We start from the raw sequence: 26,734 nt of genomic DNA on the forward strand, positions 1-26,734 counted from the left end.
TTTTAACTGAGTATTACATATTAGTTTATCAGCAGGTCTCTTGTGAGATAGTCTCACGAATATTTTTCCATGAGACGGATCAACCTTGTCATATTTACAATAATAAGTAATATTTTTGACATAAAAGTAATAATTTTTCATGAGTGACACAAATAAGATATTTGTTTCACAAAATTGACTCGTGAGATCGTATCATAAATGTTTGTGTTATTTTATTTATATATGTGTTTTACCATACATATATATTTAAGTGATATTATTTTAAAATTTTATTTCACATGAAATTATTAATAATCAATATTAATTTACAAATGATCCTTTCTGATATAAAATTAACTATGTATAATATGTATTCTAAAAACAAACTGAGAAAGTTAAATAAAATCCGCAAGGGGTTAAAAAAGTTAACAAAACCTTGATATTTAACTTAGTAACAAGATTATTGGTTTTATTTTAACATTATTATGATAATTTAGTTAATTAAGGGAATTTCATTTGACAATCGTTTGTCTATGTGTACTCCATTTAAGTATATTGTGTTTTTATTTTAGTTTTAATAAAATTCACTATTATGTTATTTTTATTTTTATTTTTTTTTTCCATTGAGAATTATATTTGAACGAAAAAATATATTTGTTAATTTGAGAAAACTGTCATTATTTTATAATCACGCAGATTGAAAAATATAATATAAATAAATGAATATATACGATTTACAGTTATGAAGTATTTTATCTATTTTGATATATTTAGATTTATAAATACTATGTTATTCAAACGATTTTAAACATTATCTAAATCTCGTGATCATGTTTTTATTATTAATTACCCAAATGAACATTCTGAACATTTATATCGGAAGGGGGAAAAATGGAAACTTTTTGAAAAAGCATACAAGGCAACCAGTGACCAAAAACAGCTAGATTTGCGAGGACTCCGATTAATTTATTCAAATACTTTGGGAATATTTCAAGATCTTCACTCTCACTCTCACTCTCACTCACACTACTTAATTACTTATCCGCAATCGAGCTGAAACAAGATCGTCACATGCTTTGATTTCTACTGTTCTGCATAGTTATTGTATGTAGATTTTGCTTCGATTGGTGTGCTGAAAAAATATGCTGTGATGATTGATTGATTCGTTGGTCAGTTCTCGTTTGGTGGAAGTGAGAATTATCTCATGGAATCGATCTGGGCCCAGAATGGCGTCCCCTGTGCTTATCATTTTGTCGTTGCTATCTATTTCGCTTTTGCATTTGTTGCTGCGAGGTTTTTCCTTGACAGATTCGTCTTTCGTGTAAGATTTCTCGATCTCGTCTAGTGGCTGCATTTTTTGTCTGTTTCATTTTTTTTTTATTGATTCAAGTTGGCTTTAGTTCTCTCTTTTAGATAAAATCAGAGAAAATAAGTTTGGATAGTGATTATATGGCAATGGTAATCATTTGCTTGGGTATGAGATTATGCGTCGTGAATTATATGGTTCAGTGTTGTTTCACCAACCGTGATTCTAGTTGAGCAATGACAAAGAGTTTAGGATCTTCTCTTTTTTTTTTTTTTTTTTTTTTTTTTTTTTTTTTTTTTTNTTCGCATGCATTGTTATGCGCACCGACCGTCTGAGAAACTATTCCAACAAGATAAGGCTTGATGGATGGAGCAATTAGCATTTGCTTGCTTGCTTACGAATTTTTTATGACTTTCTGTCGGAGCATCTAGTTAGTACGATAATATATTCAGATTTAATAACTGTTGTCTGGTTCTAACAAAATTGCAGTGTTTTCTAAAATGTTGCATGTTGGATGGAATGTCAGTTCTCACATCTTAAGTTGTTCCAAGATCCCAATTTAAGTCTTGAAACGAGCATACAAATGTTAAGGTAGTGTCGATAACAGGAGGGTTCTGTTGGAAAATGTGAGGAATTATAATTTTTTAGATCTATCCCAACTACTCTTAGTGTCTCTGGATATGATTGAATGACGATGAATCAAGTACATCCACTGCAGTTTGTGTTGGATGAGTTGTGAACCATTAAAAGTTTGGAAAGACCGTGGACTTTGCTGTTCTACTGATCATCTCAAAGATTTTGTTTTTCAGCCTAACTTCGGTTCTTTGAGTAATTTTAGTAGTCCTGTATCCTCTTTTACTACTCTAATAAGATATATACAGAACAATATGTTATTTAGCTTTTGATCACATAAATAATATGCTGTTTGCACTGAGCTTTTTGGACAAAGAGGAAAACATATCGTGTTGATTAATAAATGCTTGTCTTGGTTGTACTTAATCTACTTGTATGCCAAAGGTCGGTACATGTCAAATTTGGGTACCAATAGCATTGTTATGAGCATACTAGCATCATACAATCTGGGTTGGACTAATTCTGGTAATCGCAGATAATTCTTGATGCTGTTGATATCACTGCTCATTGATAAAATGTTTCTGGTTCACGATTGATTCCATCTATTTCAGCGTCTGGCCTTCTGGTTGTTGAGTAGAGGAACCCCCATGCTAAAAATAAATGAGGCTGTAAAGGCAAAAATAATAAAATGTTCAGAGTCCATGTGGAAACTAACCTATTATGCCACTGTTGAGTTTTGTATTTTGTCAAGTACCTATCATGAATCCTGGTTCCGCGATGCGAGGGAGTACTTTAGAGGCTGGCCCGATCAAGAGCTGAAGTAAGTGATAATGTTTCATCATGGATACTGTAGCAATCTGTAGGCATTTCGCTTTCTTGTTTCAGTGATAAGAATGATAAATTTTCTGTCTTTAAAATTCTTCATGCTTTGTAATAGGATTTTTTGTATGACATCTGCTTGATCGCAAAACTATGCATCTCTCCAGTGGTGTTGTGTGACCATACAATCTGTATTTTCTGTTAATTTTATGTGATTTATTGCACATGTTTGTGTTTACTCTTGAATCACTGAAGTGGAGTCCAGAGAAACTAGTTCTCCATCAGTCTGTGACCTTGCGTCAAAAACTCTTCTGATCCTTGCGTACATATTTCATGGGAAAAATGTTCCTAGTCATTGCTACAAATAATCTTCACAGGACCCTAGGATTGCATAAATGTCATGATTGTATGCCTTGAGCTACAGAAGCTATAAGCTATTAATAGCTTAGCTTATAGCAATTGCCCATTGCATTTAGATTAACAATGGATTGATTGTTTCAGGCGTTCCCTGAAACTCATTTACATGTGCCAATGTGGGTTCTATATCTGTGGTATTGCTGCCCTCCTTACTTGGGAAACACGTCGGAAGGATTTCTTTGTCATGATGTCTCATCATGTTGTCACTGTGATCCTGATAGCTTATTCATACATCACGAGGTTTTTTTTTTTATCTATCTGCTGCTTACGATTGCTGAGGTCCTGAAATAGGTTTTTAGTTTCCAGTAGAAGGCATCCAACAGTAACCAACTAATCAGAGACTAGACAAATGGTCGTTTATATTTTGTCGTGATCTTTATGATTTTATTGTTGTGATACTTGTTTCGCACGTCCTATACATATTAGCCAAATCAGTGCGGTGGAAATCTAGATCTCTGAAAATTGAAATCACTGTTAATACATAGTAGCCAAATCAGTGTGATAAAGATATCAAACTTTGATATTAAACGATAACATTGAAAGTTATGAGAATGAGTCTGTAAAAGATTATTAATTATGCATATTAGGGTTATAGTATTGGTATTTATCCCTATTAAAATACTTTTAAACATGAAACATCTTGTGACATCACACAAGTTACTAAAAGAAATTAGTGCTTGGATATCTGAATGGAGCGTCCAGTTTATCATATTATTGTGGATTACCTAGGTAAAATGAACAGAAGAAAACTACTTTATTAGTTAACGACACACATATACACAGAGCTACAAATGCTGATGATTTATTCTTAAAAGGAAAATTTTGACTAATTTGATTTGCACTGTTTTAGGTTCTTTCGGATAGGAGCAGTCATTCTGGCTCTGCATGATGCCAGTGATGTATTCCTTGAAGCTGCTAAAGTTTTTAAATATTCTGAGAACGATCTTGGAGCTAGTATATGCTTTGGTTTTTTTGCCTTGTCGTGGCTTGTACTGAGGCTCGTCATTTTTCCATTTTGGGTCATCAGATCATCAAGGTTGATAATTAAATTCTCACTGCAATTTTTTCTTAACGATAAGTTGATCTCTTCTGGTGAAGGAATTGTATTTTGATGGCATGCATCTTCATGAATCTCAGGATGGAGTTGAAATTTATAATTTTTAGGACAATCATATGTGATATTTAATATTTTCTAATTTGGATAAGGTGGCTGTTCCAGTTTGCCTTTGCTTGGTAAGTCCATGCCTCTTTCCTCTTACCAAATTTTTTGGTTGTCATTCCTCAGCTACTATTCATGCGAGTTCTTGAGACTATCGGAGCCTTACATGATGGTGATATACTATGTCTTCAATACAATGCTATTGACCCTGCTTGTTTTTCACATTTACTGGTGGATCCTCATCTGGTCAATGATCACACGACAGCTGAAAAATAAAGGAAAAGTCGGGGAAGATATACGATCTGGTAGGCATTACTGGAAGTTGATTCAAACATATATGAACTATTCACTCGCCTGCAAATCGCATGTGACTCTTCCCTTTGTCCCAACGCTTCTGAATTTTCAAATCCTGTTATTAGGATAAAAACAAATTTGACCCCGGAAACCTGTTAAAAATGCAAGTTCCCATTCATAGATGATGATTTTTGTCACTTGGTTGAGTTTGATCCTTGAAGTATCTTGATCATGTTATGACTTATGTCTTGCCTTTCGGTCACACTCGACACGCTTGACTGTTAGAAATTGTTCATATATCTCTATATTCTTCCTTGATCATATACCTACCCGATTCTAGTGTGTAGCAGTCAGTTCTTGTTTGTTCTTTAGATAAAGATTATTCATGAAGATCTACTAACACTACTAGTATATCCTTGCGCAGATTCAGAAGACGAGGACTAGTTGGAAATCACGCTCTAAGACAAATGTGTCTGCTTGGTGAAATCTGCTGCATATCTTGCAGTTTTGTCCTTCTGATTTATTGTAAACTATCCCCGTCTAGTTTATTGGGATATTCAAATTCTTGTATCATTACATAGGTAGCAACACTTCCTGGTCTTTCAGTTTTCACGTATACAATGTTTTGCAGTCCATTGTTTGCCAAAATTCGGGGTGTCCCTTGATTTTTAGAGTGATGGAATGTCCATTCGTTCGAGTTTATGGAATTTTATCCTTTTTTTCTATTTTGGTCGATGTTTTCATATTTCATATAAATTTACTGTAGAATGTAAGTAAAATAGTAAATTATCTGCTGTTCTCTTTTTTTCGAGTAAGTTTATCGATAGTTATCATATGCCTGAAATAAATAATTCAAACACTTATGTTATAAAATTTATCAATATCCTTAAATATTGAAAAATACATTGAACGAGTAATTTGACTTGGCAGTGAGTTTGGTACGTGAATTCCCAAGCCTTGGCCATTTTTTTATCACCAATTTCTATATATTGATATTCGATGCTGTAAATTCGGTTTAATCCTTCTCACGATGAAAGTTCATGACACGGAAAAGTTGATCACAACAACTCTTGTGAGACGGTCTCACATATCAATTTTGTGGATCGAATATCTTATTTGGGTCGTCCATAAAAAAATATTAATTTTTATGCTAAAACTATTACTTTTTATTGTGAATATCGATAGGATTGATCTGTTTCACAGATAAAGATTCGTTCGTATTCAAAATTGATTGGATAAAGATATTCTATCGTTCTTTTGAATTTGACCAACTTTCAATTTTTGTAAGGAATTTTTAATACAACTAATTGGTGGCCTGAAACTTATCCATAACTTGTTATTCAAATATCAATCTGGAAAAGGGGCAAAATGCAAGGTACCCATCAATTATTTAATATTAAAAAAATACTAGAGAATAGCAAGAAAATTTGTTATAAATTTAGGAGTAAAAAGACAAAAAAGATTGTTCATTTAATGGGAGACCAAAAGAAACACAGTGCAAAGTATCTTCCACCTTTTGATGGCCATTTTCTTCAAAATTAAGTTATTGTTTTTTAGTACAATTAAATCTTGGGAATCATCCAACTTGTTTTGAACCCATTGACTAATCCAAAGAATTGGATTAACCATGTGAGGTCCACCTATTAAAGTCGAATTTTTTTTTTCAATAATACCTGTATAAAAAGAATTGTATTTGATTTATTTATTTATTTATGGACAAAATTGAATGTCGAGTAGGGGTAGGGGTGTCAAAATGCGACACGACCCGTCAACTCGACATGACCCAACACGAAAAAAATTAGGTTCGGGTTGAGGTTTTTCGGGTTCGGGTTGGGTGGATTCGGGTTAGTGCCATGTTAGACGGGTTTCGGGTTGGGTCGCGGGTTGACCCGCGAACTTTTTTTTTGAAAATATTACCTATATTTTTATATATTGTATGTTTGAACAAAATTTATTGTATATTTATATGATAAATTTTCATAATTTAATATTTATTTTGCATATTTTTATTTTTTNACCACCCAACCCAACCGATTGACACCCCTAAGTAGGGGTGGATCATGTACTTCTTTTACATGAGATTTTATTGTAATATTACCTCTTTAATTCTGACAATAAAAGAAAATTATGCATGAAATATGTAAAATTCAGTTAAGATAGTAAAAAAAAGTTGAACAAAAAATGTTTAAGATCTACTAATTTTATCCAAATTTCATTCTCGTATACTCCATCCGTCTCATATATATTTTTCACCCAGATTAAAAAAATTATCGAAAAAACAAATTTACAAATAAAAATTTCATTTTACCTTTATTTAACGAATATTTTGAAATGATATAAAAAATTATTGGAATTAACTAATGTATTTAAAGAATAGATATAGGTTGATAGTAAGAATAGAGAAAATAATACTAAATATAGTTATTTGACGGTATATTTGAGACAAATAAAAAGAAATCCTAGTCTTTATATTTGAAATGAAGAGGTATAATATTTGGACAAGCTAAAGAAAGAAGGTTTGTAGTTAGCTTCCTCCTGAAATAAATCGACCCACTTAATGTGTAATAATCCTTAAATCACCCAACAGTAAAAATTAAGAAACAGACAACTCAAAAATGAAAATCTTTCGATTTCGTGTTAATTTTTTTTTGTCTTTTCTAATCAAGTTTAGCTTAAAATTGTGATAAATAATTTGAAGTGACAAGTATAATATATATATATATATATATATATATATATGATTGATTATGAATCAATTAATTTCTCCCATCTGAAAAAAACTCTCGGCCATCACAAAACTTGGTGAAGAAATATTTTCGGCCTTCCTTGTTCTTCTACCGCCGTTTCGCTGTCGCTGCGCTGTCTCCGGATTTTGGAAATTTGGAGACTACAATCTCAACGCACAAATCACTTGCGATTTCTAGTGCAATCCAAGCGAGGAACAAAGCGTTCGATCGTGATATATATATATATATATTGTAATTAAACCTGCATGTGCCACTGGAGTTTTTGCCAGTTTGGCCTAAAGACAACAAAGTAATTAAATCTATCTATATTCCCTTATTATTCTACAAATCTTTGCAAAATGACAAACGAATATGTCTCTAACATATTGAATTTTATTGAAAACAATTACTTATTGATAAATCTCAATTTTACTAGTATAAGACCAACATTTAGACTGCAAGACCAACATTTAGACTGCATTATTGAAGGCAATTAATGTATAAAAAAATGGATAGAGTGATTATTGAGTTCTTAATTATTTTCTCCTTTGCTCTACGTGTCCTATCACGGTTATCAACACTATTTATAGACTAATTTTTTCAGAAAATTAATTTTTTATAATAATTCATATATATTTTTCTACTCCACATAAAATTAATTTTGTGGCGGATTAGCGTAACGATGTTGCTACTTTTTACTAGTCAAATGACTTTTGAAGATATCTATAAATAGGCGGTGAATAGTCAAATTATTTTCCAAGAAATTATGGATCTTCGAGCTCTAAAAAAAAAGCATTAATTAATATCACAAGGCAAGGCCCTTTAATTTCACCACTACCTTTTGAAATTGAAAGGAAAAGGAAAATTTGCACGGAAAATTGTTAAGATTGAGATTTAGACTTAACTCAACCTCAAAAGCTAGCTCAAGCGAGGATGATTGTCAAAGTCCATAAATACAACTCTTAGGAATTTTATCTAAACGATGTGAGATAACTAACACACTCCTCCTCACACTCAGGAATGAACATCTGGAGCGTGAAGTTTACAAATGACTCAATTATGAGCAGAACGGGTGTCCTAACTATGGGCAATCCAACACATAACGGTAGAACATAAGCTCTGATACCATGTTAAGATTGGAACTTGGACCTAACTCAACCCCAAAAACTAGCTCAAAGGGGGAGGATTGTTAAAGTCCATATATGCAACTCTTGGGGACTTTATCTAACCGATGTGGACAACTAACAGAAATGAGATGCTATCATTAGGACATTGTTCTATTAATATATATGAAATCCATATTTTTTCAGTAAACCACACATACGGGAATAATTATTCACATTTAGATGTAACATTATGATAATACCCTAAGGATAGATTGAAACTTTCGTTGACAATAAATATATATGATTCGTGAAATTAAATTTATATACCTTCCTAAAAATATAATTTTTGATCTATTTATTGACTTTTTTTTTGCTCCTAATATTTTTCTCTAAATTATAATAATGATGTTTAATTATCCTAGCTAGGGTTGCATGCATAGAGCAAAGATTGTTTGACTATTTAATTTTTGAAAATGGACTCTAAAGTGTATATCTGCCAAACTTTTTAATGTTATCTACAATCGAATATTGTTCACACAAATAGTTTTAATGTATCCCCTTTATAGTGCGCTGTATATAAACTTCATCTATAATTTTTAACCTTTTGCAAAAAAAATTTAAATTTCAAAGTGATTCATGAATGGTTTTAATAATTTATCACCTTTATATTGTATTTTATATTCATTTTTTACTATACAACATTATTGATTGTCATTAAATTAATATATAGAATCCAAATTAGATCTTCTGTGAGATGGTCTCACGGATTTTTATTCGTTAGACGAGTCAAGCATACCTTTATTTACAATAAAAATAATACTTTTCATGGATGACCTAAATTAATAAAATATCTATCTCACAAAATTGACAAGTGAAACCATTTCGGGCATTTCACAAGAATTTTTATATCAAACCAGCTTTAGAATGGATTTCTTACATTTTAATTGGACATGCATTGCATGTTACCCTATCCATTATTTTATAATCAAGAAGAAAGACTAGTAAAGATTCACTGGCCTAAGTCAACATGTAGTGAATGAACATAGCTTTAACCATAAAGACATTTTAAATGTACTCACATGCAGTCCAACTGTACTTACAAAATTTTATTGTTGAGCATAAATTGACTTAAAGGTGAAAATTAAAATCATATATATAAATATTTAAAATTTGAATTCCGATTACAAAATCCATTCAGAAAATATAATTAGTCGTCGCGGTTTGGTTTAGTCAAATAATTTTTAGTCTTTCTGTTCTCATCTTTAATCATTTTTCACCGATGTAAAAACGTGACACTGGAATTGCTGATCTATCTAATATTATTGTCAGTAGTGTCGCAAAGCTCGTGATATCTTTGAAATGTTAGAAAAATGATATGGGAATCCTCATGGAAAGCACCTCCATAATTTTCTAACAAATTTTATATGTATTTAACGTTTCCATCTCCAAAAGACAGCGATAATTGAGGTCGTGCATGTTATCTAGCTTTGAACAAATTTATAATCAATGATTGACCAATCTCAATAAAGGTAAATTTAATTCACAGCAAACTCACACGGGTGAGTGTTGGCAATGAAAAATTGTTAAATAATAATAATTTATTATTTTTTAAATAATAATTTTGTTTTATTATATTTATTTTCCTTCCAATAATAAATGTTGGATATTTCCGCAATGCACAAATACATATGATATAATGATAATAATCAGCGATGCATGCAACTTCTACTTTGAATTTTATACTGTATTTGATGGAAAAAATGAAATGAATAACAGTAATATTTAAAATGAACATGGTTCTTTTGGATTTGGATCATTTGCTGTGGCTGAAAACACAGCACGTACCGGTGTTGTGTTCTTTTTATACGAGATGATCAGTTCTGACAAGTAATTAAATCAGATGATCAACTGATCAACTCGTGTAAAAAGTGCACAGCACCAGGTGTTATGTTTTCAACTACAGCAGATGATCCAAATCCGGTTCTTTGATATATTAATTTTTATGATCATTACTCCATTTTCAAACACAGTAAACTTAAATAAATAAATTAAAGAATTGATCCAATACATGAATGTCACATAATGGGTATAAATGAAAAATGAAGGCCCTTATTTTTATTTTTTGTCTGTTTTTGGTTAAAAATAATTAACATTATATGAGCCAGAAAGCCTCCCAATATGTGTTTTTGTGTGTGTATATATGTATGTATTATATATGTATGTATTATTATATAAATAATATATGCACATGAAAGAGTGCTATTTCCTATATATAAAGGCTTATCACATTGCATGTGAAGTTCAAGAATAGACCAACATAACAAGAAAAAAAGCCCCCTCAAGCTTCTAGCTAGTGTTATTTTATGGCATGTTTAAACATGTTCAACAATGATCCACAACAACAGAATCTCTACAACATCACACCAAGAATCTCATTTTCTAACGATTTTGCCGATCAACAGCCCCCAATCAAGCTCGAAAACATCTATAGAGAGGCCCCCGTTTCCTCGGATTTCGAGTTCTCAGTCCCAAAGTACTCTATGATCTCTGCTGATGAGCTTTTTTCCAAGGGAAAATTGGTGCCCTCGAAGGAAAATTGCATAATAGATAGCCCTACTACCCTTAGAGATGAGCTTCTTATTGGTGACGACGACTACGAAAACGTATCACCAAGAATAGCCAAAGGGACGAGCCGGTGGAAGGAGAGGTTCGGTTTTCATAGATCGAACGTTGTATCCAAGAAAATAGATAAGAATATGGATCGAGGATTAGAAAGAATCGATGAATTGAAGGCACATGATAATAATGTATTTAAAGGTGAGTGAGAATACACATTTTTCTTTTAATAAGATATAGAACTATATAAAATAATGTGTTGAATTTAATCTTGTTTTGTTCTTGTTACAGGGGTGTTTAACTTTAACTGATGCATGTTCCTTGATCGATCATGGGGAGGAATATTTTCAAATTTTGATTGTTCTCGGTAACATTAAATGTCAGGTCTGAGGTTTCTGCAGAATTGCAGATATGTATGTGTTGTATAAATGTCTGCAGTTTCTATTACTGATCTCTATGTATTAATTTGCACCTGTACTTTGTTTTCCCTATGTATTTAGTGGTATTTTATGAATATAAGTGTTAGTTTTTCTCCCCCGGGATGCATCTTTTTGGGTGATTTTTCGTGTGTAGTCAAGGGGAAATGGATGATTCAAGTAAGTGGCGAAGATAAGATTAACCCATCCAATGGTGTTTCTTCATGAAAGGGATGCAATTCTTGTAAAAGTGAAAAAAATCTGCCACCCCACCTCAATGTTGTAATAATAATCAAAAGAAAGTTTGGCAGAATACCCCTTTTTCATGGATATTTACGGGCTTCTTTCTCGTGCTATGAATCTTTTTTTTTAATCATATATNAATAATTTCGATTACTTCATGAAATTCGAAGAAATTTTTTAAAATTCAAAGAAGTAAACAATTTTGTAATAAACTTGTTATGTGAACGTACCTACCGCTAGTCCCATAAAGATCATGATTCGATTAAAAAACATTAGTATTTCATTGTATAAAAAACACCTTTAAAAACTAGCAAAAACTTGTATGAGACGATTTCACGGGTCGTAATCTGTGACACAGATCTTTTATTTGAGTTATCTATGAAAAAATATTATTTTTTATGCTAAAAGTATTACTATTTATTGTGAATATCGATAGGATTGACTCGTCTCACAGATAAAGATTCGTGAGACAGAGACCTACTCTAAAAACTATCATCATGTGGGAGCTTTATCCAAATAACTGAAATAAATAGCAATACAGTGATAATATATATATATATATTGTTACGATTATAATCGTCACAAGAAAGTAAAATAATTCTCCAATCAATAGAAGCAATAGAATTACAAAGCTTTAATTGAATTGTGGTGCTAAAAACTATCAATCATCACATATTGACACTACCCACAAGATGCCTATGACTAAAAAAATCCAATAAATTGGGTGTCCTGTCTGTACAATATCTTTACATATGTACACCTGGAAACAAGAATATATGTACTGTAAGTTGACATATTCACCTTCAGAAGTCATAAGTTAACAAATAGAAGAACAAGTTTTTGCTTAGTGTCGACCATGTAATTTTCCGAGTAACATCAAACGAACAAGACAAAGCTTTCTTAAATTTGATATTAGAAAGTTACTAATGAGAAGCTAATATTTAGAAGGTTTTTCTGTCAACTAACAAACTACTAAAATGTCATTATTAATTGCATAGCCATGGAACAGAGGAACTTGGGGGTAAAAGATAGGACAGGTTTAGAAATTAGTCATTACCTTTGTATATTAGATGGTGATCTATATCACGAATGAACAGCTGCAGCATGCACATTTTGCAAAAAAATCCTTGACTCGATGAACAGATCGTTGTTGATATGAATAGAATCTCTTTTTCATCTGCTGCTTATTTATGAAACAGTTGGGAAAATATCCAGCCTCTCAATCCTGTCAATAAGAAACATTATAATTGTGCTTTTGTGACACCTATTGAATGGATTCCCTGGGTGGGGCTCTGCCCAAGTACTTTTCGAGTGATTCTCTTTTACGCTCTGGGTCAAGGCTGCACATTCAATAATGAATCGTTATAAGGCTTGATTAATGGGATGGTAATGCAATTATTGAAACAAAATTGGCCCGTAAAAATTTGGGAACCAACGAAGAGAGATTCCAGACCTGTTCCTAAAGCCAAGAAGAGCACAATGGACTGCATGTGCAGCAGCGGAAGCAGGGGCAATAGCTGCAGCTGGAGTAGCCTGCACAGCAGTTGCCAAAGCGGAACCCACGCCAGCACCACGCTGGAGTTTTTTCAAGGGAGTTTGGACAAGGGCAGAAGCTGATTTTCCTAGGCCATCAGTAATGCTTTGGCAAGCCTGTCATCACGAAATTAGTCATATCTTGCTCAATTATACATGAGGATTAAGGAACACTCAGATAATTTTTTTTTCCCAAACTAAACTGTGGGAAAATGGAAAGAAGTTTTGTGCATCTATTAATGGACAATCAAGATTTACTTACATCTGTAGTAGGTTATTCTCTTGAAACTGGACTAATTTAAAAATAAATCTAGAAAAAGTTTGATTATTAACCTGATGAATTCCTTGTTGGGCATCCTTGGGCTGATTTGATCTCACAATTGTTGCGACTCTGCTTTCTACTTGCCATGGTACAGACGGTGGAATACTTGTGAGAATATGCTCTGCTTGAAGGAGGATGTTGTGAGCTCCCGCAGCCAAATGTACTCCTAGCCCAATGGCTTCAAGCGAAATACTCCTAAGAAATGCAATAGTACCTGAATTATTAGCAGGCACATAAGAGGTGGAACGTATATAAGAGTTGTCTTTGATTCGAAAGGTAATAAGGTAATAATAGGCCCTAGTTCTGGTGGTCTGGAAAAAAGGTTATGAATAATTTTAAGAGAAAAACATGTAGAAGACAGACGCATGTAAACAAAAGAAAACTCAAGTTTTCTTGTCACCTTAACTCACATCACCAGTCGAAGAGATGTTTTTCACAGAATTTACCTCTCTGCATTCCTTTGATTAACCTATGATCTTTTCTGTAATTCTTCACAGGCAAAGAAACCAACTTTGCAGCACCAGAACCAACAGCAACCAGTGACTTGATAGGAGGGAGGCCTTTCAACAATTTATGAATCTAAGGAACATGTATATTATTAAGTCTCGGTGAATTCACCATATCAGAATTCATAGAAAGTGTAACAGTGAGATTTTATTCAACCTGGTTTTTAGAAATGTCTTCCAACCACTCTCCTAATATCGTTTCACAGACACTGTTCCAGCCATAGAGGCCAACTCCTTGCACATGTTTGAGTTGCAACTCCACATCCTGCATCAGAAGTCACTGAAGATTAAAATTTTAATTGGAAAATAAAGTGGGATAAACAGTTGGCTCTCCAGCTCATTTAGCTTATTAGTCAAAGAAAAACTAGCGTACCCGGGTCCACTTATTAAACTATGACACTGCTCAAGGAGAGAGAAAACTACTATGAAGATTATGACTTTATAATAAATTCCGTGCAAACAATCAGAGTGGTAAATCTATGCATAGTACATTATTTAAATATGCAATAGTTGCACACGAGTATATCCATTACAACACAGAACTAACCTCAAGAACCCAGTCATTTAACCGCAGTTTTAGTAGAAGTTCAAACCATACCAAGAAATATTATAATTTCCACAATTTTTTGGTGAGTGAAAATAAGAGTCAAAGGGCCTCTTCAGCACCGCATTAAACAGAAACTAGGAGTAGGATAGTAGATGTCCATTTGCACGTATCTATCACAAAGCTAGCGCGTTTTTTGAGAATAACTTAAAAGTAGGAATTAATATGAAGCTTGAACTCTCTGATATTTAAATGAATCCGAAAGTTCTGGAGGAAATATTGCATCCATAGTTGCAAACAAGATGTAAAGTGACCTGTTTTAAAGAAACCTTATTTGAAATGTATGCACCCATAGTTGCAAACAAGATTCAAAAACACATACTTATCGACAGGACAGCATTTAGCCACAAAAATGTGTGAATGTGGATAGTTAAAACCAAACAGGTAAAATGAATATGCAGATTAACGGCATCTAGAAGTTCATAACTCAATGCTTGCTGCTCGTTTCTCTTCGCAGAAGCCCAATAGCCCAATACAGCAATATAGGGATGCTTAGACATGGGTAAATCACGATACAGAGCATGATACTGACTCAGCAATGGCAACTATCAAAAAGTCCAATGGTCCTATCTGGGAGTCATTGTGTTTTATTTTGTTTCTTTCTTTTACTTGTAGGAGAAACATTCTTTTTAAAGCTTTTTTGTGTAAGTAGACATCTATCTATCCGAGAGTTCAAAATGTTTTTAATAAAACAAAGAAACATGTCCTTGTTTGGGAAAAAGACTTGAAAATTATTGAAATGGCTAAAGAGAACAAGTACTAGATAATGTTTTTTGTGCATATTACTTCTGATTTAAGTAAAAAAAATCAGCAATATGTTAATATTCAAAATAATTAAATTTTTACGATAAATGTTAAATATGAAATATAAAAAAATGAAATAAAAATAAATCAATCAATAATATCCAAACATTAATATTTAGAAAAATCACTTGAAAAATTAAAATTTATTAACTAGATTTACTTAAAATTATAATTTGTAAATATAACTCGCTTAAAGAAAAAGTAACATAATGCAAAAAAATTTGAAAAGTGGGGAAAAATGAAGCAGGTTAGTAAAAACAGTGAAATTTTGGTTATGATGAAAAACATAAAAAAGATATTTTATATGGTAAAACGATAAACAATAATATATCAGACAAGACATGTTTTAATGTCTACGAATTTTTCAGAAATTCGTTTACACAACTAATCTAGTTCTGAACTAATCCGATTATGCTTACAAATTTTAAAACATTTACACAAAAAATATAATTTGTAAAGATAAATCACATAGATTAAGAAAGTAAAATTAATATTAATAATTAAAAAAACAGAAAATCGTGGAATAAATGAAGTACGTAAAAATAATACAATGAGAAACATAAAAAAAAATTATATGGTAAAAACAACAAAGAGTAATACATCAGAAAAAATAATTTGGTTATGTGTACTATTTTTCTAGAAACAGATATATGCAAGAAACAACTTAGTTCTGTTTATTATCCTCGGACTAATTCCGTCTTTGTTTCTGAAGAAAGGAAAAAAAAAACTGTAACAACCTGTTTATGTAGCTCTAAAATAGGAACAATGAATGACACACATCTAGGGCACAACAAAACTACACGTATGTGTTAATTGTTATCTCCCATTATCTTCTAAAGTTTAGACACACCCTAATCCATGTCAGATTAGTGCAGTAGCCATGCGAACACCATATATTCATGTTTTCTGAATATCAGAAACTGTGTGGATTTCACCGTAACTATACCTCATAATCATAGTTTTTCAACATCATTAATCAATCAGTTTATCTATTCACTAATTCGTTGGCTTCTTTCAATTTTGGGTGGACCCCAAAATTAAGCTGCGGATCATTATAGGTTTGAAAGTAATAAATAAACAATTACCTTCCAAGGAACAAGGTTAACGAGTTCAACATACTTGCCACCACTCAGAGCAGTTAAGTCGACATGGCAAGGACTATAATCAACTCGAATCAGCAAAGGCCATATATCAAATTTCTGTAAGAAAACAAAGAATGATGAGCAAAAGTACAGAAATCAAAGAACGATGAGCAAAAGTGGTCAAACATGCACAAGGCAAAGACATGAGACCCCTGAAAAAATAGCAACACTGTGACCAGTATGTCACAGCGATATCAAGAGCGTTAGAATTACAGCAATCAACGATGCGACATCGATTTCAGCAGAGCATATATCACATAGAGAGGGTTAACACTGCCCTTTTCCTGAGAAATACAGACGCTCAATTGTGTGTCCAGATACATAGCTATTAAGATATAAATTCAAACTAGGCCTACTCAGAAATTATACTCAAACTTGCCTGAAAGTAAGGAAGGAATGCCTCTACACTGATGGCTGAACCCCGCAAATTGCGACTCTTCTCTGCTTGCTCTCCTGATTGATCAGAAACGGAAGGAGTACTGGGGGAGTGTTCACTCAATGAATTATTATTTCCAAAGAAGTTGATGAGAAAATCAAGTTGACTCTGATGAAGATGCAGCCGCATGGGAAGTAAAGCAATGCGTAACCTGGCAAGGATATAATAATAAGGAAAGAAAGCACCATATGTGAACAATAAACATACACACATGATTAAGATACTGTCACTCAATGCAGTTATTCAGTACGAAATCCTGTACAGATGATTTAGTGAAAAAGGGGTGCATCATTCATCATCATCAAAAATTCATAGAATGCCTTTTAATGATTGAGAACATTATCAAACAAATTATACACAGGAAAAGGACACTTGAGAATAATATGCTTGTGTCATTTTCAAAGGTATAAACTTATGAGTCCAGCTGTGGGACTGGAAGCACAACTATCGATTGAGCAAGATAATCAATCCTCAACCATAAATACTTCAGATCAGAGGGAAAAAAAACTGCTTGAACACAATTCACAAAACCAAGTTTGAACTAAGAACGTTCAACTTATTACAGACAACGTGACTTTTATCTCTATTTTAGTTACACTTCTTTCATACCCTTCTTCCTCCACATCCACTTCACAAATAATTTATGAAGTCACTTCTTATTGAAATGATCTAATTCCATGAGCATGAACATGCATTTGCAGACCACAACATGCAACTTACATTTCTAAGGAGCTTTAAAGCAAATTTGTGATAAGGTGGAACAATTAAAGTTGAATTTGGTGAGGGGATGCCACATCCTCCCCCATCCCAATCCTTCCCCTCCCTTCATCTTCCTTCTATCTTTACATTCATTGATTTAACAATTTAAAGCAACAGCAGAGTACTCATCAAAGCCAAGAAATTTAATTAAAGAAAAAAACAAGGAAGCGAGGGACAAAGCATACCTATTCTCTTCTAGAGGAATTGAAGGGTCTGGTTTAACAGCATCTAAATTTAGCTTCACTGCTTTCGTAGAGAACATTCTTGGATGCTTTTTAGATCGATAATAACCAAGCACCTTAACAATTAATGAGGTTAGTTACGAATCAGCTAATAATGCTAACCAAATATTTGATCAGTAGTCGGTACAATGAATATCAGTAAATTGAGTAATACCAGCTTCCAAGGCGCATGATCACTTTTGTCATTCAGGCAGAAATCGTGAACAGTAAGAGAGAGCCGGGATGCAGATATTTCACCATCAGGATAAAAGTTGTACTCAAATCCTATCCCAGACAGTGCAAGTTCAAAGCATACGGCCGCATCCCTTCCAGAAGTCATCACTGCAGAAGGCTGAGAGATATTCTGAATGTTGTACCAATCAGAACCACCATACATTCTCCAAAAAATGTTCATGTTCTTAAAAATTATGCAACCCTCTGCTTTACCCACATCACCATTTTTTGAATCACTTGAAGAAGCCTCATTCTCAAAAAGTTGCTGAACATTAGACTGCTCATTCACTTTTGAAGCATGATTCTCTAAAATTCTAAGTGAGGTATCCTTGTACCACCCGCAATTTCCTGTTTGAGCCACTCCAACAGCACCAGACTTGCTATAAAACATGTCAGATGACTGGCTCTTCAAAGCTAATTCCGAGAGGGGACGTAGGTCAGACATGAAATATTCTTCTATTAACTCAGGGATCTTTTCATCTAATGATGTAGCCATGCTAGCTCCAACTCCAAGAGCCGAAATATTCCTAGTATGAATCAGATCCGCAGTGAGATGTTCTGGATCTCCAAAACATTGTTGGCCAAAAGAAATATCAGTTGACAACGACCGAAGATGTGGCTCAAAAAATTTAGCTTGGCCATCTGAGTTTCCATCCAGCTGAAAGACATCTTCACATATTTCATCCATCAAGTTGCCTGTACTGGGGCTATTATCTACACTTGAAGTCGGAGTGTGAGAAACTGATGGAGGAGACTCGTTACCTAAGGTCCTCTCGTCCATGTTCGCATGTATCTGTTGAGCATTTATCCACCTATTCTCCAAGTGCACAACATGTTCTTGCCCATCAGGCGCAAATAGTTTTTGCAGTTGGGTACCCAATCTAACCAATCCCAACGTTGTATCATGGCACGTGCTCAACACGATGTGTGACTCGTCACATTCTAATTCCCATGCATGGCCATTCTCACAGTTTGTCCTTAGAAGTACTTCAACATGTTCCTCTTGGGCAACTTTGACATAACCAGCCTTCCTAAGATGTTCTGCACTGTAGGTACCACTGACTAACTTAGATTCAGAAACTGTGCATAAAAGCAAACCTAGATCTTGAAGTCTAATTTTGTGCTCCCCTGCTGTGCAATCATCTACACTTGCACTAGAAAGTTTCAAGGAAGATGCTGCCAATAGACAAGAAACGTACAGTTCGCCCATAGATTCATTGGCGTTCATTTCAGAAGATATGAAATCTGAACTTTCACTAGCCATCAGTTTCTTTAAGTATGGTTCATAGTTTAAACCAACATCCACCAAATTAAGAACAAAAGAAGATCCACAAATTTTATCCAGACTCTTATCACCTGCTTGATCAGGTTCAGAAAATGGTAGACTAAAGAAACAAACTATTGAATTGAACCAATCCAGGCGCCCCCCGATGGCAATGAAAGTGGCACTTCTGACATTAACTGAAGTAAAATTATGAATACTCTCTGGATCCCACAAGTTTATAATTTCTGAACCTGAAAACTTAGATGACAAAACGTTTGAACCTTCTCCATTACCTCGCCCCGTTGTCGAATCATTGCATGATATCAAGAGAAACTCTCTTTGTAAACCCCTGGTGGTTGAACCCCACAGACTGCCCTGACCATGGGACACCCAGAGGAAACTGGCACACCTTATTCCTCCGATATTTGACACAGAAAGTAATTCAAACTTGTCCACTTGGAGTATTAAACTATGCCAAGAACCAGGAAGTTCCTTAAGTTCAGAGTACTTAACATCACATACTGGTTCTATGTTAACAGAAACTGTTACAGAGCTGCACTCCACTAAAAATGATGTTTGCGATGTAGAATCCTCTTCCCCTGTATGGACTGGATCGGAAACAATGCATGAAAAATGCTCTATCACTTGAGTTAGTAGTCCACATATGTTCTCGTACTGATGTTTTCCTAGATCAATGGTGATAGGAGGTAATTGTGCATGGAAAAAAAATGCAGAGCTCGACCTAATCTCTTGTCGACAATGAGTATCAAAATCAGTAATATCCTTAACAGTGGTTACCGAGGCAAACTCAAAACCTTTTCCATCAGTGTTATCTTTACTCCTTGCATTCTCCGCTGGACAAGCCAAAAGCCTGGCCTTCTTTGCAATCCAAGGACCAGTCACAGCACCCTCCTGCCAAAACATACAAATGAGAGGCAGATGACATGTTCCCTTCATACCAGAAGCGATCTTCTCAACAGCAAATCTGGGCTCCTGCCTGTAGGAGACACTTCCAACACCATTATCCATGAAACTTGAGGTGATGTAAAACAGATGTAAGTTACCTAAATACAAATACAAGGAGCATGACGCAGCTATAACATCTCTCTTGTTTGGACTTGCCACAGGCTTTGGCCTAGCAGACTTATTCTCCTTCCCTCCAATATTTGATGAAACAATGTCAAAAGCAATAAACTGCTCACTACACAGGTAACTGCTAAAATCTTTCTGCCCTCTGAGAGGGAAACAGAGAATTATTCTAGCATTTGGAAAGAATATATTACCCTCCAGACTTTTCTTAGTCATAATGGATCCATGTTGAAGTGAAATCTTTCCTTGATCACCCAGAGGTGAAGGCCCATATTTTTTACTTTCTGATTTCAACACAAAACCACTCTCCATGGCAGTTTGTTCGACACAATTTGCCATTTCATTAAGAAAATCTAACATCATATTGATTAAATCAAAGTTCACCCAGAAAACAAAAGGTGCCAGCTTTAAGGAAAAAGATGTTGGTCCCAGTAACAAGCCACCAGATGAACCCGAGTTCACTGTGACATGGCACTGACTGATGCCAGAGGTCTGAAGCAACTTTACACTGGCGTCCTTGCCATGGACATTATTTCTATTTGATATGTGACTACAACTATTGCTGTCCTGGATACTCAATGAAATATCAACAAAACAACCACTGCATTGATCTAATCCCTGATCTTTGCTCGACTTTTCAAAAGTCCGGAGTGCACTTTGTACACCATCTTGTGTTTGTTGGATCAAGGAAATTTCACTTTTGGAGTTTTCATTACAACCACGGGCCTCAAGACTCACCGATTCATTCTTGGAATACAAGTGATCAATTAGTTGGATATGGCGCACAGTCGATTCAAATTTCATTTCCCGAGGGCATACCTGTAAACCTTCCAATATATTTATGTTAAAGCGGTAAAATATTGAGAAATCAATTTCATCACATATTATAACTAAAGTACAGCAAGAGAATTTCTCATAAAATTGAGTAATAAAATATTGTGATCCAAATGTAATTACCTGGAAGACAACCAAGAGGTCCACCAATTGGGCGCACACACAACGAATATGAAAAGCATCATTGCCCTCATCATTCTTGATTTTTGAGGGCTCTTTCTGGTCTTCATCAGCAAAAGAAAAAAGAAGGGATAATTTTGAAATGCTTGCATTAAAATTCGTTTCAACATGTTGTTGTTCTGCACCAAGGTGAAGAGAAAGCTATATCAGTTTCTATGATAAATACAAAAATAACAAAGTAAAATTTAGCAGGCATTTGCATATGAAGAAAATGTAAAGAAACTAAGGTACGTACTTCAATTATGAAAACAAATTGGAAGGCACACTGGTAGAAGAAAACAAAATCCAAACAAGGTGCACTCCACAACATAATCACTCCATAGCTCCATATGGGGTGTGTATAAAACAACGAGTCACTTGCTTAATAAAGAGTTTGCAACAATAAGATGATCCAAGTGCCGCTGTTTTTACAACCACCTATAGAAGAGTGACTATTCACTCCACTTATATTCACGACATTAATGAGCAGAGCACAAAAGCGGAGAACCAATAGTGCTATCATATCTATCATGAGTAATTAGTTGATAAGGGAATGCTTGGCAAAGTTAACACAATCATTCACTAAAATAAATTCACCAACTCCAAACCCACCAAATATATAAATTAACATTATTCTTTTGTTCACCAAATGGAACACCACATTTCACTACCCGATTTCTTAGCTCACCCACTCAGCCACAAGAGGAGTAAGCGATGATGAAAAAAAATGGTGAAATAAAGACTAGTTTTTAAATTCTATAAAATTGTATCATATGAATTTAAAAAGTGATAAGATACGAAGGTATGAAAAGTAAAGCGCATACCAAGAGCGACATGTAACGATCCAGACGCAAGGTTGGATGCAGCAGTTATTGCACTAAACACAGAACAAGTCCAATTCCACATGCCACTGTTCCCTAAAGCTGATTGTGAATTTCTTAGGCCATCAAAACACTCAAAAAACTGGTCCACGCTGTCAAGAGATGAATAATACATAAGGAAAGTGTTTAACATGGACTGAACTATTGAAGACAAGCAAACATATGATTTGGTGACCAAAAAGCTGACATTTATATTCTCGATGAAAAACTATAATGAGATGATTTTAACAGTACATATTATAAACAAAAGGTCACAAGACTTCTCAAATACTACACAAGATAGAAACCACCTACTAATTGCATTTTCTAATCAAGAACACATGAAAATGATCGGATAAGAAGGTTGAAACTATGGTGATTGGTCCTCTCTCGGTTCTGATTTTCCAACTAACAAAGAGTCTGGAGACGAAAAATCCATCTTAGGTTTGATAAGGACATTGTTCCCCTCCCACTTTCTCAATTGGTCTCTTTTGTATGTTCCAGGCTCGCCAATCATTTTGTTCAAGAATCATTAGGTTGAGAAAAGATTATACAAGACTTTAAATGCAAAGACAGATACCTACCTTGCTCCAAAGTCTGGTTCTTCGTCATTTCGAGGTTTCTGGCTTTTACTCGCCCAATCCGATATAAGATGGGACTCCGATAGCAGAGCATTTGCTGGTTCTTTCTCCATCAAGAAGAAGTTACCAGCAAAGCCTTCATTATTTGATATCCCCTTGTCAGGAGTTATGCAATAGCTTGGAGCTGACGAATTGTTCAGCAGTCCACGATGATTACGGTCTTCGCATTCTTCGCCAATATCTTTGAATAGGCGCCACAGAAAGATGAAGCATCTGATAGTGCTAGGTTGAAGTCTTAATTCAAGAGGCTCAATGTTAAGATCTGCATCCACTTTGCAGATATCTAATGAACCATTTTTCCAAGGTATACTTAGTTTAAGACTCCCCGAAAAACCTCCCTTTTCTCCAGAAACTATTGTAGTCATGGAATCAGATGAACAGTGTCCTGAAAACCAGTCAACAAGATGTGTTTCAGTGAGAACTTCAGGAGGTGACTGATGATCAAGACCGTCCATATGAAGTAATTCAAGAACCGCTCCCTGAAATTTCACGAAGTTTGTTAATTGACTGAAGCCGAGAAAATTATGAACTTTGGTGGAACTGCCAGAAGAAGAATCTTCAGAGATATGTGTTCCACACTCTACTTCACCGATTCGAAGTACCAATGTTCGGTCTAATCTTTTTTTATTTTCTTCTTCCAGAAGTGGATCAAATGCTACAATTAGCTTCTTAATTTGCACATGAAAACTTGATAGCAACCACTTCACCATTTTGGCAATAGTTTTAACTCCTTCATGAACATCTACAGCAACATTTGTCAGCTCATTGCTCACAACTTCATTTTCTAGCATGTTAGAAGCATTGCTGAAACTAATATGGTCATTTTTTGTGTCTCTGCAACTTTCGTATTTATCTTCAGAAATCTTCACTCTCCGTGGAGCAAGAACGACCTCAAGTTCACCCACCTCGATTCGACAACCACCATTCTTCCAAGGCATAGTCACCTTCAGCGATCCAATGGAACCCTCTTTCACAAAAACTGGTGCTGTCCCGAACTGAAAAATAACAACAGTCAATAGTAGTACAGTAATTCAACTTCTTCATGCATCCCTGACCTTAACTCGTCAAAACAAACGCAAAAAAATGCACCATATGGATCCAAATTCGTGGGCATCGCACTGACACAAATCGTAAGTACTCAAACTTTTCCAGGATCATTCAAAATTAATAATTACAATCGATTAAAGTAGATTCCAGTAACAAACCAGCTTCAAACTATATCATACATGATCCCATAAACTACATATCCCTCTTAAAAGCAGAAACACCAAACCAAATTCAGTGCGATAATCGAAAAACAGTACAACACTCTTAACAAAGCATTCAAAACAATAGAAATAAGGTATTGAACGAACAAAATATATTGCCCCTACCTTATGGTTTATATAATCGACATTTAGCGCAAGATCGGTGAGCTGAATAGTTCCTGCTCTGAGCTGAACATCAAGCTGGTTAAGATCAATATCTCCCAATATAAACTGCCCCAATTTCTTCTTTAATAAGAATTTACAAAGACGCTTCACCGCCCAGCGAGAGAACATCGCCTCAGCGGATTTGGCGATATTCCACGTGAACATCTTCCTTAATAATCTACTAGCAACTCGCTTCAAACCCTTTTGTTATTTCGTAAAAAAATTAGGGTTTCACCGAAGTATACGAACAACTGAACAAGAACTTTGCTTATGGAGGCTCCAGCCTCCATGAAAGCAATACTCAGAAGATAGAAATCAACACCGATTAAAAAAAGATTCAAACTTCAGATAAATTTTCCGGGATTTCGGGGATAAAGCTTGAAATCAAATCGAGGTTACTTGTGTTTCGGGGGAACCCGTGTTTGGATTTGGGTCTATGATAGATTGTCCAAGGTTTCGTGCAACGGTAATTTGATTGGAAATCAATTCTGATTGTTGTTTACATTAATCTCAGCTAACGTTGAATCGTAAATTTCTGTTATCTAGGAAGCATAATCTTCGATGATTTTCGTACATTGTGCTTAGGAATTTGTACGTCCAATATGTTGATAATATTTTGTTTGATCAATTAGTCTAAAATTGCGTCCCATGCTTTGTTTTAACGTTTGATCAGCTAAATCATTGAAATTTGGTGTTAATACAATTTATTTATTTTTTTATGTTTGATATGTTTTTTTTGGAGTAGGTCTTTCATATTACAGTTTCACGAATCTTTATTCGTGAGATGAATCAATCATGTCTATATTTACAATAAAATGTAATATGTTTGACATAAAAAGTAATACTTTTTCGTGGGTGACCCATATAAAATATCTGTTTCACAAAATTGATCCGTGAGACCATCTCACTGAAATTTTTGTGTTTTTTTGAAGTATTGATATGACACTAACATTCGATAAAAGTCGGTAAATATTCATATCAATATAGTACTTTAAAAATAAAATAATAATAAACAATTTGTAATAATATAAAACTCTAATGCAGTGTTCTAAAAAGTGGTAGGCGGTAGGCGGTAGGCGGGCGGTTACCTAACACCTAGCACCTAGGCGACTAGGCCTAGGCGATTTTTTTTAAAACTTAAATTCATTAAGTGGTTCATGAGTATTATGTTTGTATATGAAATATATATTATTATAAAATTTAAAATTGTAATAATAAATATATATTAATAAATTTTTATATATGAATCATCCACATCAGTTTACTACTTTACTACAACCGTTGTACAATGAAAATTAAATTTGTTCAACATTTTTTCCAACATAATATATTGATATCAAACCTAAACATCTAACTCTTCTAGTTCATCTCAATATTTTTCCAATACTTCTTCTGTATCGGATTCAAACTCAAAATCCATGGCTTCTTCCTCCTCTTCATCCGATACAAATTCTTCTTCGTGAAGTTCCCTTACATCTTCAACATTTGTCTCAACATCTTCATCTTCACCATCAACAATCCATCCTTGTGCCATAATTGTAAAATCGCCTAGGCGGGGCGGTCCCGGCGCCGCCTAAGCGGCCGATTAATATGGTGGCGCCTAGAAGTTTCGACTACCCTAAAATCGGGGCGGGTTTGGACCGCCCAGGCGGGAATTTTTAGAACACTGCTCTAATGGCTAATGTTTTAACAATATTTAATTTCCATCGGACCTCCAATTTTTGTGTTGTTAAATATATATTGTTTTACACATGTTTCTTGACATATCTCAAAGTGGACTACGGTATATTATTACAATGGATACAAATGGAAAATATTTTAGTTTCGTCATGTAATTTTCAATAGATTTGGACTTTTCAACCACCATATAATATATATCGCAGTAGTCAATAATAAACCTTTGGTTGGCTTTGCGTTTTAGCTTTATTATTATTATTATTATTATTATTATTATTATTTGTTGACAAGTTGAATATGAATGCTGATAAGTTGAATGTGAATGCTAATTATTTTTCTGACATATTTAATGAGCTTGGAAGGTTTCACATTCAGAATTTAAATTTGTTAAATTTGAAGACAAATACAATTGAAAATTGGCTTCTGGTGTTCACAAACCAGATAGAGCTCTCCTCCATCAATTGAATGCATCTCGAGTATCTAGTTTTCTATTATCTCATTTATAGCATTTAAGTACTTAGTTATATAATATTTGTGATATGTTTGTTATCATGTTGTAAGAGAATATGTGTTTTCTTTGAAA

At 34.2% G+C, this 26,734-nt stretch overlaps 3 protein-coding genes across 6 annotated transcripts; 2 read left to right on the forward strand and 1 right to left on the reverse strand.

The window, feature by feature from the left end:
* The first annotated feature begins 901 nt into the window (after positions 1–901).
* Positions 902–5,243, forward strand: LOC140987471 (ceramide synthase LOH2-like). 2 transcript variants are annotated; one of them, XM_073455989.1, is made up of 7 exons: positions 902–1,083; positions 1,154–1,300; positions 2,470–2,678; positions 3,179–3,334; positions 3,945–4,130; positions 4,380–4,558; positions 4,972–5,243. In XM_073455989.1, the coding sequence occupies exons 2-7, from the start codon at positions 1,184–1,186 to the stop codon at positions 4,989–4,991; spliced, it is 867 nt and encodes a 288-aa protein (XP_073312090.1). In that variant the 5' UTR covers positions 902–1,083; positions 1,154–1,183; the 3' UTR covers positions 4,992–5,243. The 2 variants fall into 2 exon arrangements, with proteins under 2 accessions (XP_073312090.1, XP_073312089.1); XM_073455988.1 differs by having other exon boundaries at positions 902–1,300.
* A 5,514-nt stretch (positions 5,244–10,757) lies between these two features.
* Positions 10,758–11,306, forward strand: LOC140987726 (uncharacterized). The gene is made up of 2 exons (XM_073456370.1): positions 10,758–11,196; positions 11,287–11,306. Exons 1-2 carry the CDS (start codon positions 10,758–10,760, stop codon positions 11,304–11,306), a joined length of 459 nt encoding a protein of 152 aa, XP_073312471.1.
* Positions 11,307–12,192: 886 nt separating this feature from the next.
* LOC140988038 (autophagy-related protein 2-like) lies at positions 12,193–24,786 on the reverse strand. Of its 3 annotated transcripts, XR_012177265.1 has the most exons (15): positions 24,436–24,786; positions 23,006–24,057; positions 22,386–22,534; positions 21,526–21,701; positions 18,157–21,387; positions 17,946–18,058; positions 16,945–17,152; positions 16,509–16,622; positions 14,173–14,280; positions 13,956–14,088; positions 13,521–13,723; positions 13,108–13,304; positions 12,919–12,994; positions 12,712–12,831; positions 12,193–12,414 (listed from the first exon to the last, which is right to left on the reverse strand). XR_012177265.1 is itself a non-coding variant. In XM_073456891.1 (13 exons), exons 1-13 carry the CDS (start codon positions 24,637–24,639, stop codon positions 12,919–12,921), a joined length of 5,964 nt encoding a protein of 1,987 aa, XP_073312992.1. In that variant the 5' UTR covers positions 24,640–24,786; the 3' UTR covers positions 12,916–12,918. The 3 variants fall into 3 exon arrangements, 1 of the variants encoding a protein (XP_073312992.1); XM_073456891.1 differs by lacking the exons at positions 12,193–12,414; positions 12,712–12,831 and having other exon boundaries at positions 12,916–12,994; XR_012177266.1 differs by lacking the exons at positions 12,193–12,414; positions 12,712–12,831; positions 12,919–12,994 and having other exon boundaries at positions 13,250–13,304; positions 13,521–13,704.
* Positions 24,787–26,734: the final 1,948 nt, after the last annotated feature.

This window comes from Primulina huaijiensis, chromosome 11 (genome assembly GCF_012295235.1).
Source record: "Primulina huaijiensis isolate GDHJ02 chromosome 11, ASM1229523v2, whole genome shotgun sequence".
NCBI classification, from domain to species: Eukaryota; Viridiplantae; Streptophyta; class Magnoliopsida; order Lamiales; family Gesneriaceae; genus Primulina; species Primulina huaijiensis.

Bases quoted from the DNA above. Each gene is read 5' to 3' on its own strand.
- LOC140987726 (XM_073456370.1), top strand. From the start codon at position 10,758: ATGTTCAACAATGATCCACAACAACAGAATCTCTACAACATCACACCA. The intron at 11,197-11,286 runs GTGAGTGAGAAT...TTCTTGTTACAG, and splicing joins TGATAATAATGTATTTAAAG to GGGTGTTTAACTTTAACTGA.
- LOC140987471 (XM_073455988.1), top strand. From the start codon at position 1,184: ATGGAATCGATCTGGGCCCAGAATGGCGTCCCCTGTGCTTATCATTTT. The intron at 2,679-3,178 runs GTAAGTGATAAT...TGATTGTTTCAG, and splicing joins TGGCCCGATCAAGAGCTGAA to GCGTTCCCTGAAACTCATTT. The intron at 4,131-4,379 runs GTTGATAATTAA...GTCATTCCTCAG, and splicing joins TGGGTCATCAGATCATCAAG to CTACTATTCATGCGAGTTCT.
- LOC140988038 (XM_073456891.1), bottom strand. From the start codon at position 24,639: ATGTTCACGTGGAATATCGCCAAATCCGCTGAGGCGATGTTCTCTCGC. The intron at 16,623-16,944 runs GCAAGTTTGAGT...GTTTTCTTACAG, and splicing joins CATTCCTTCCTTACTTTCAG to AAATTTGATATATGGCCTTT. The intron at 14,089-14,172 runs GTTGAATAAAAT...CATGTTCCTTAG, and splicing joins AAGACATTTCTAAAAACCAG to ATTCATAAATTGTTGAAAGG.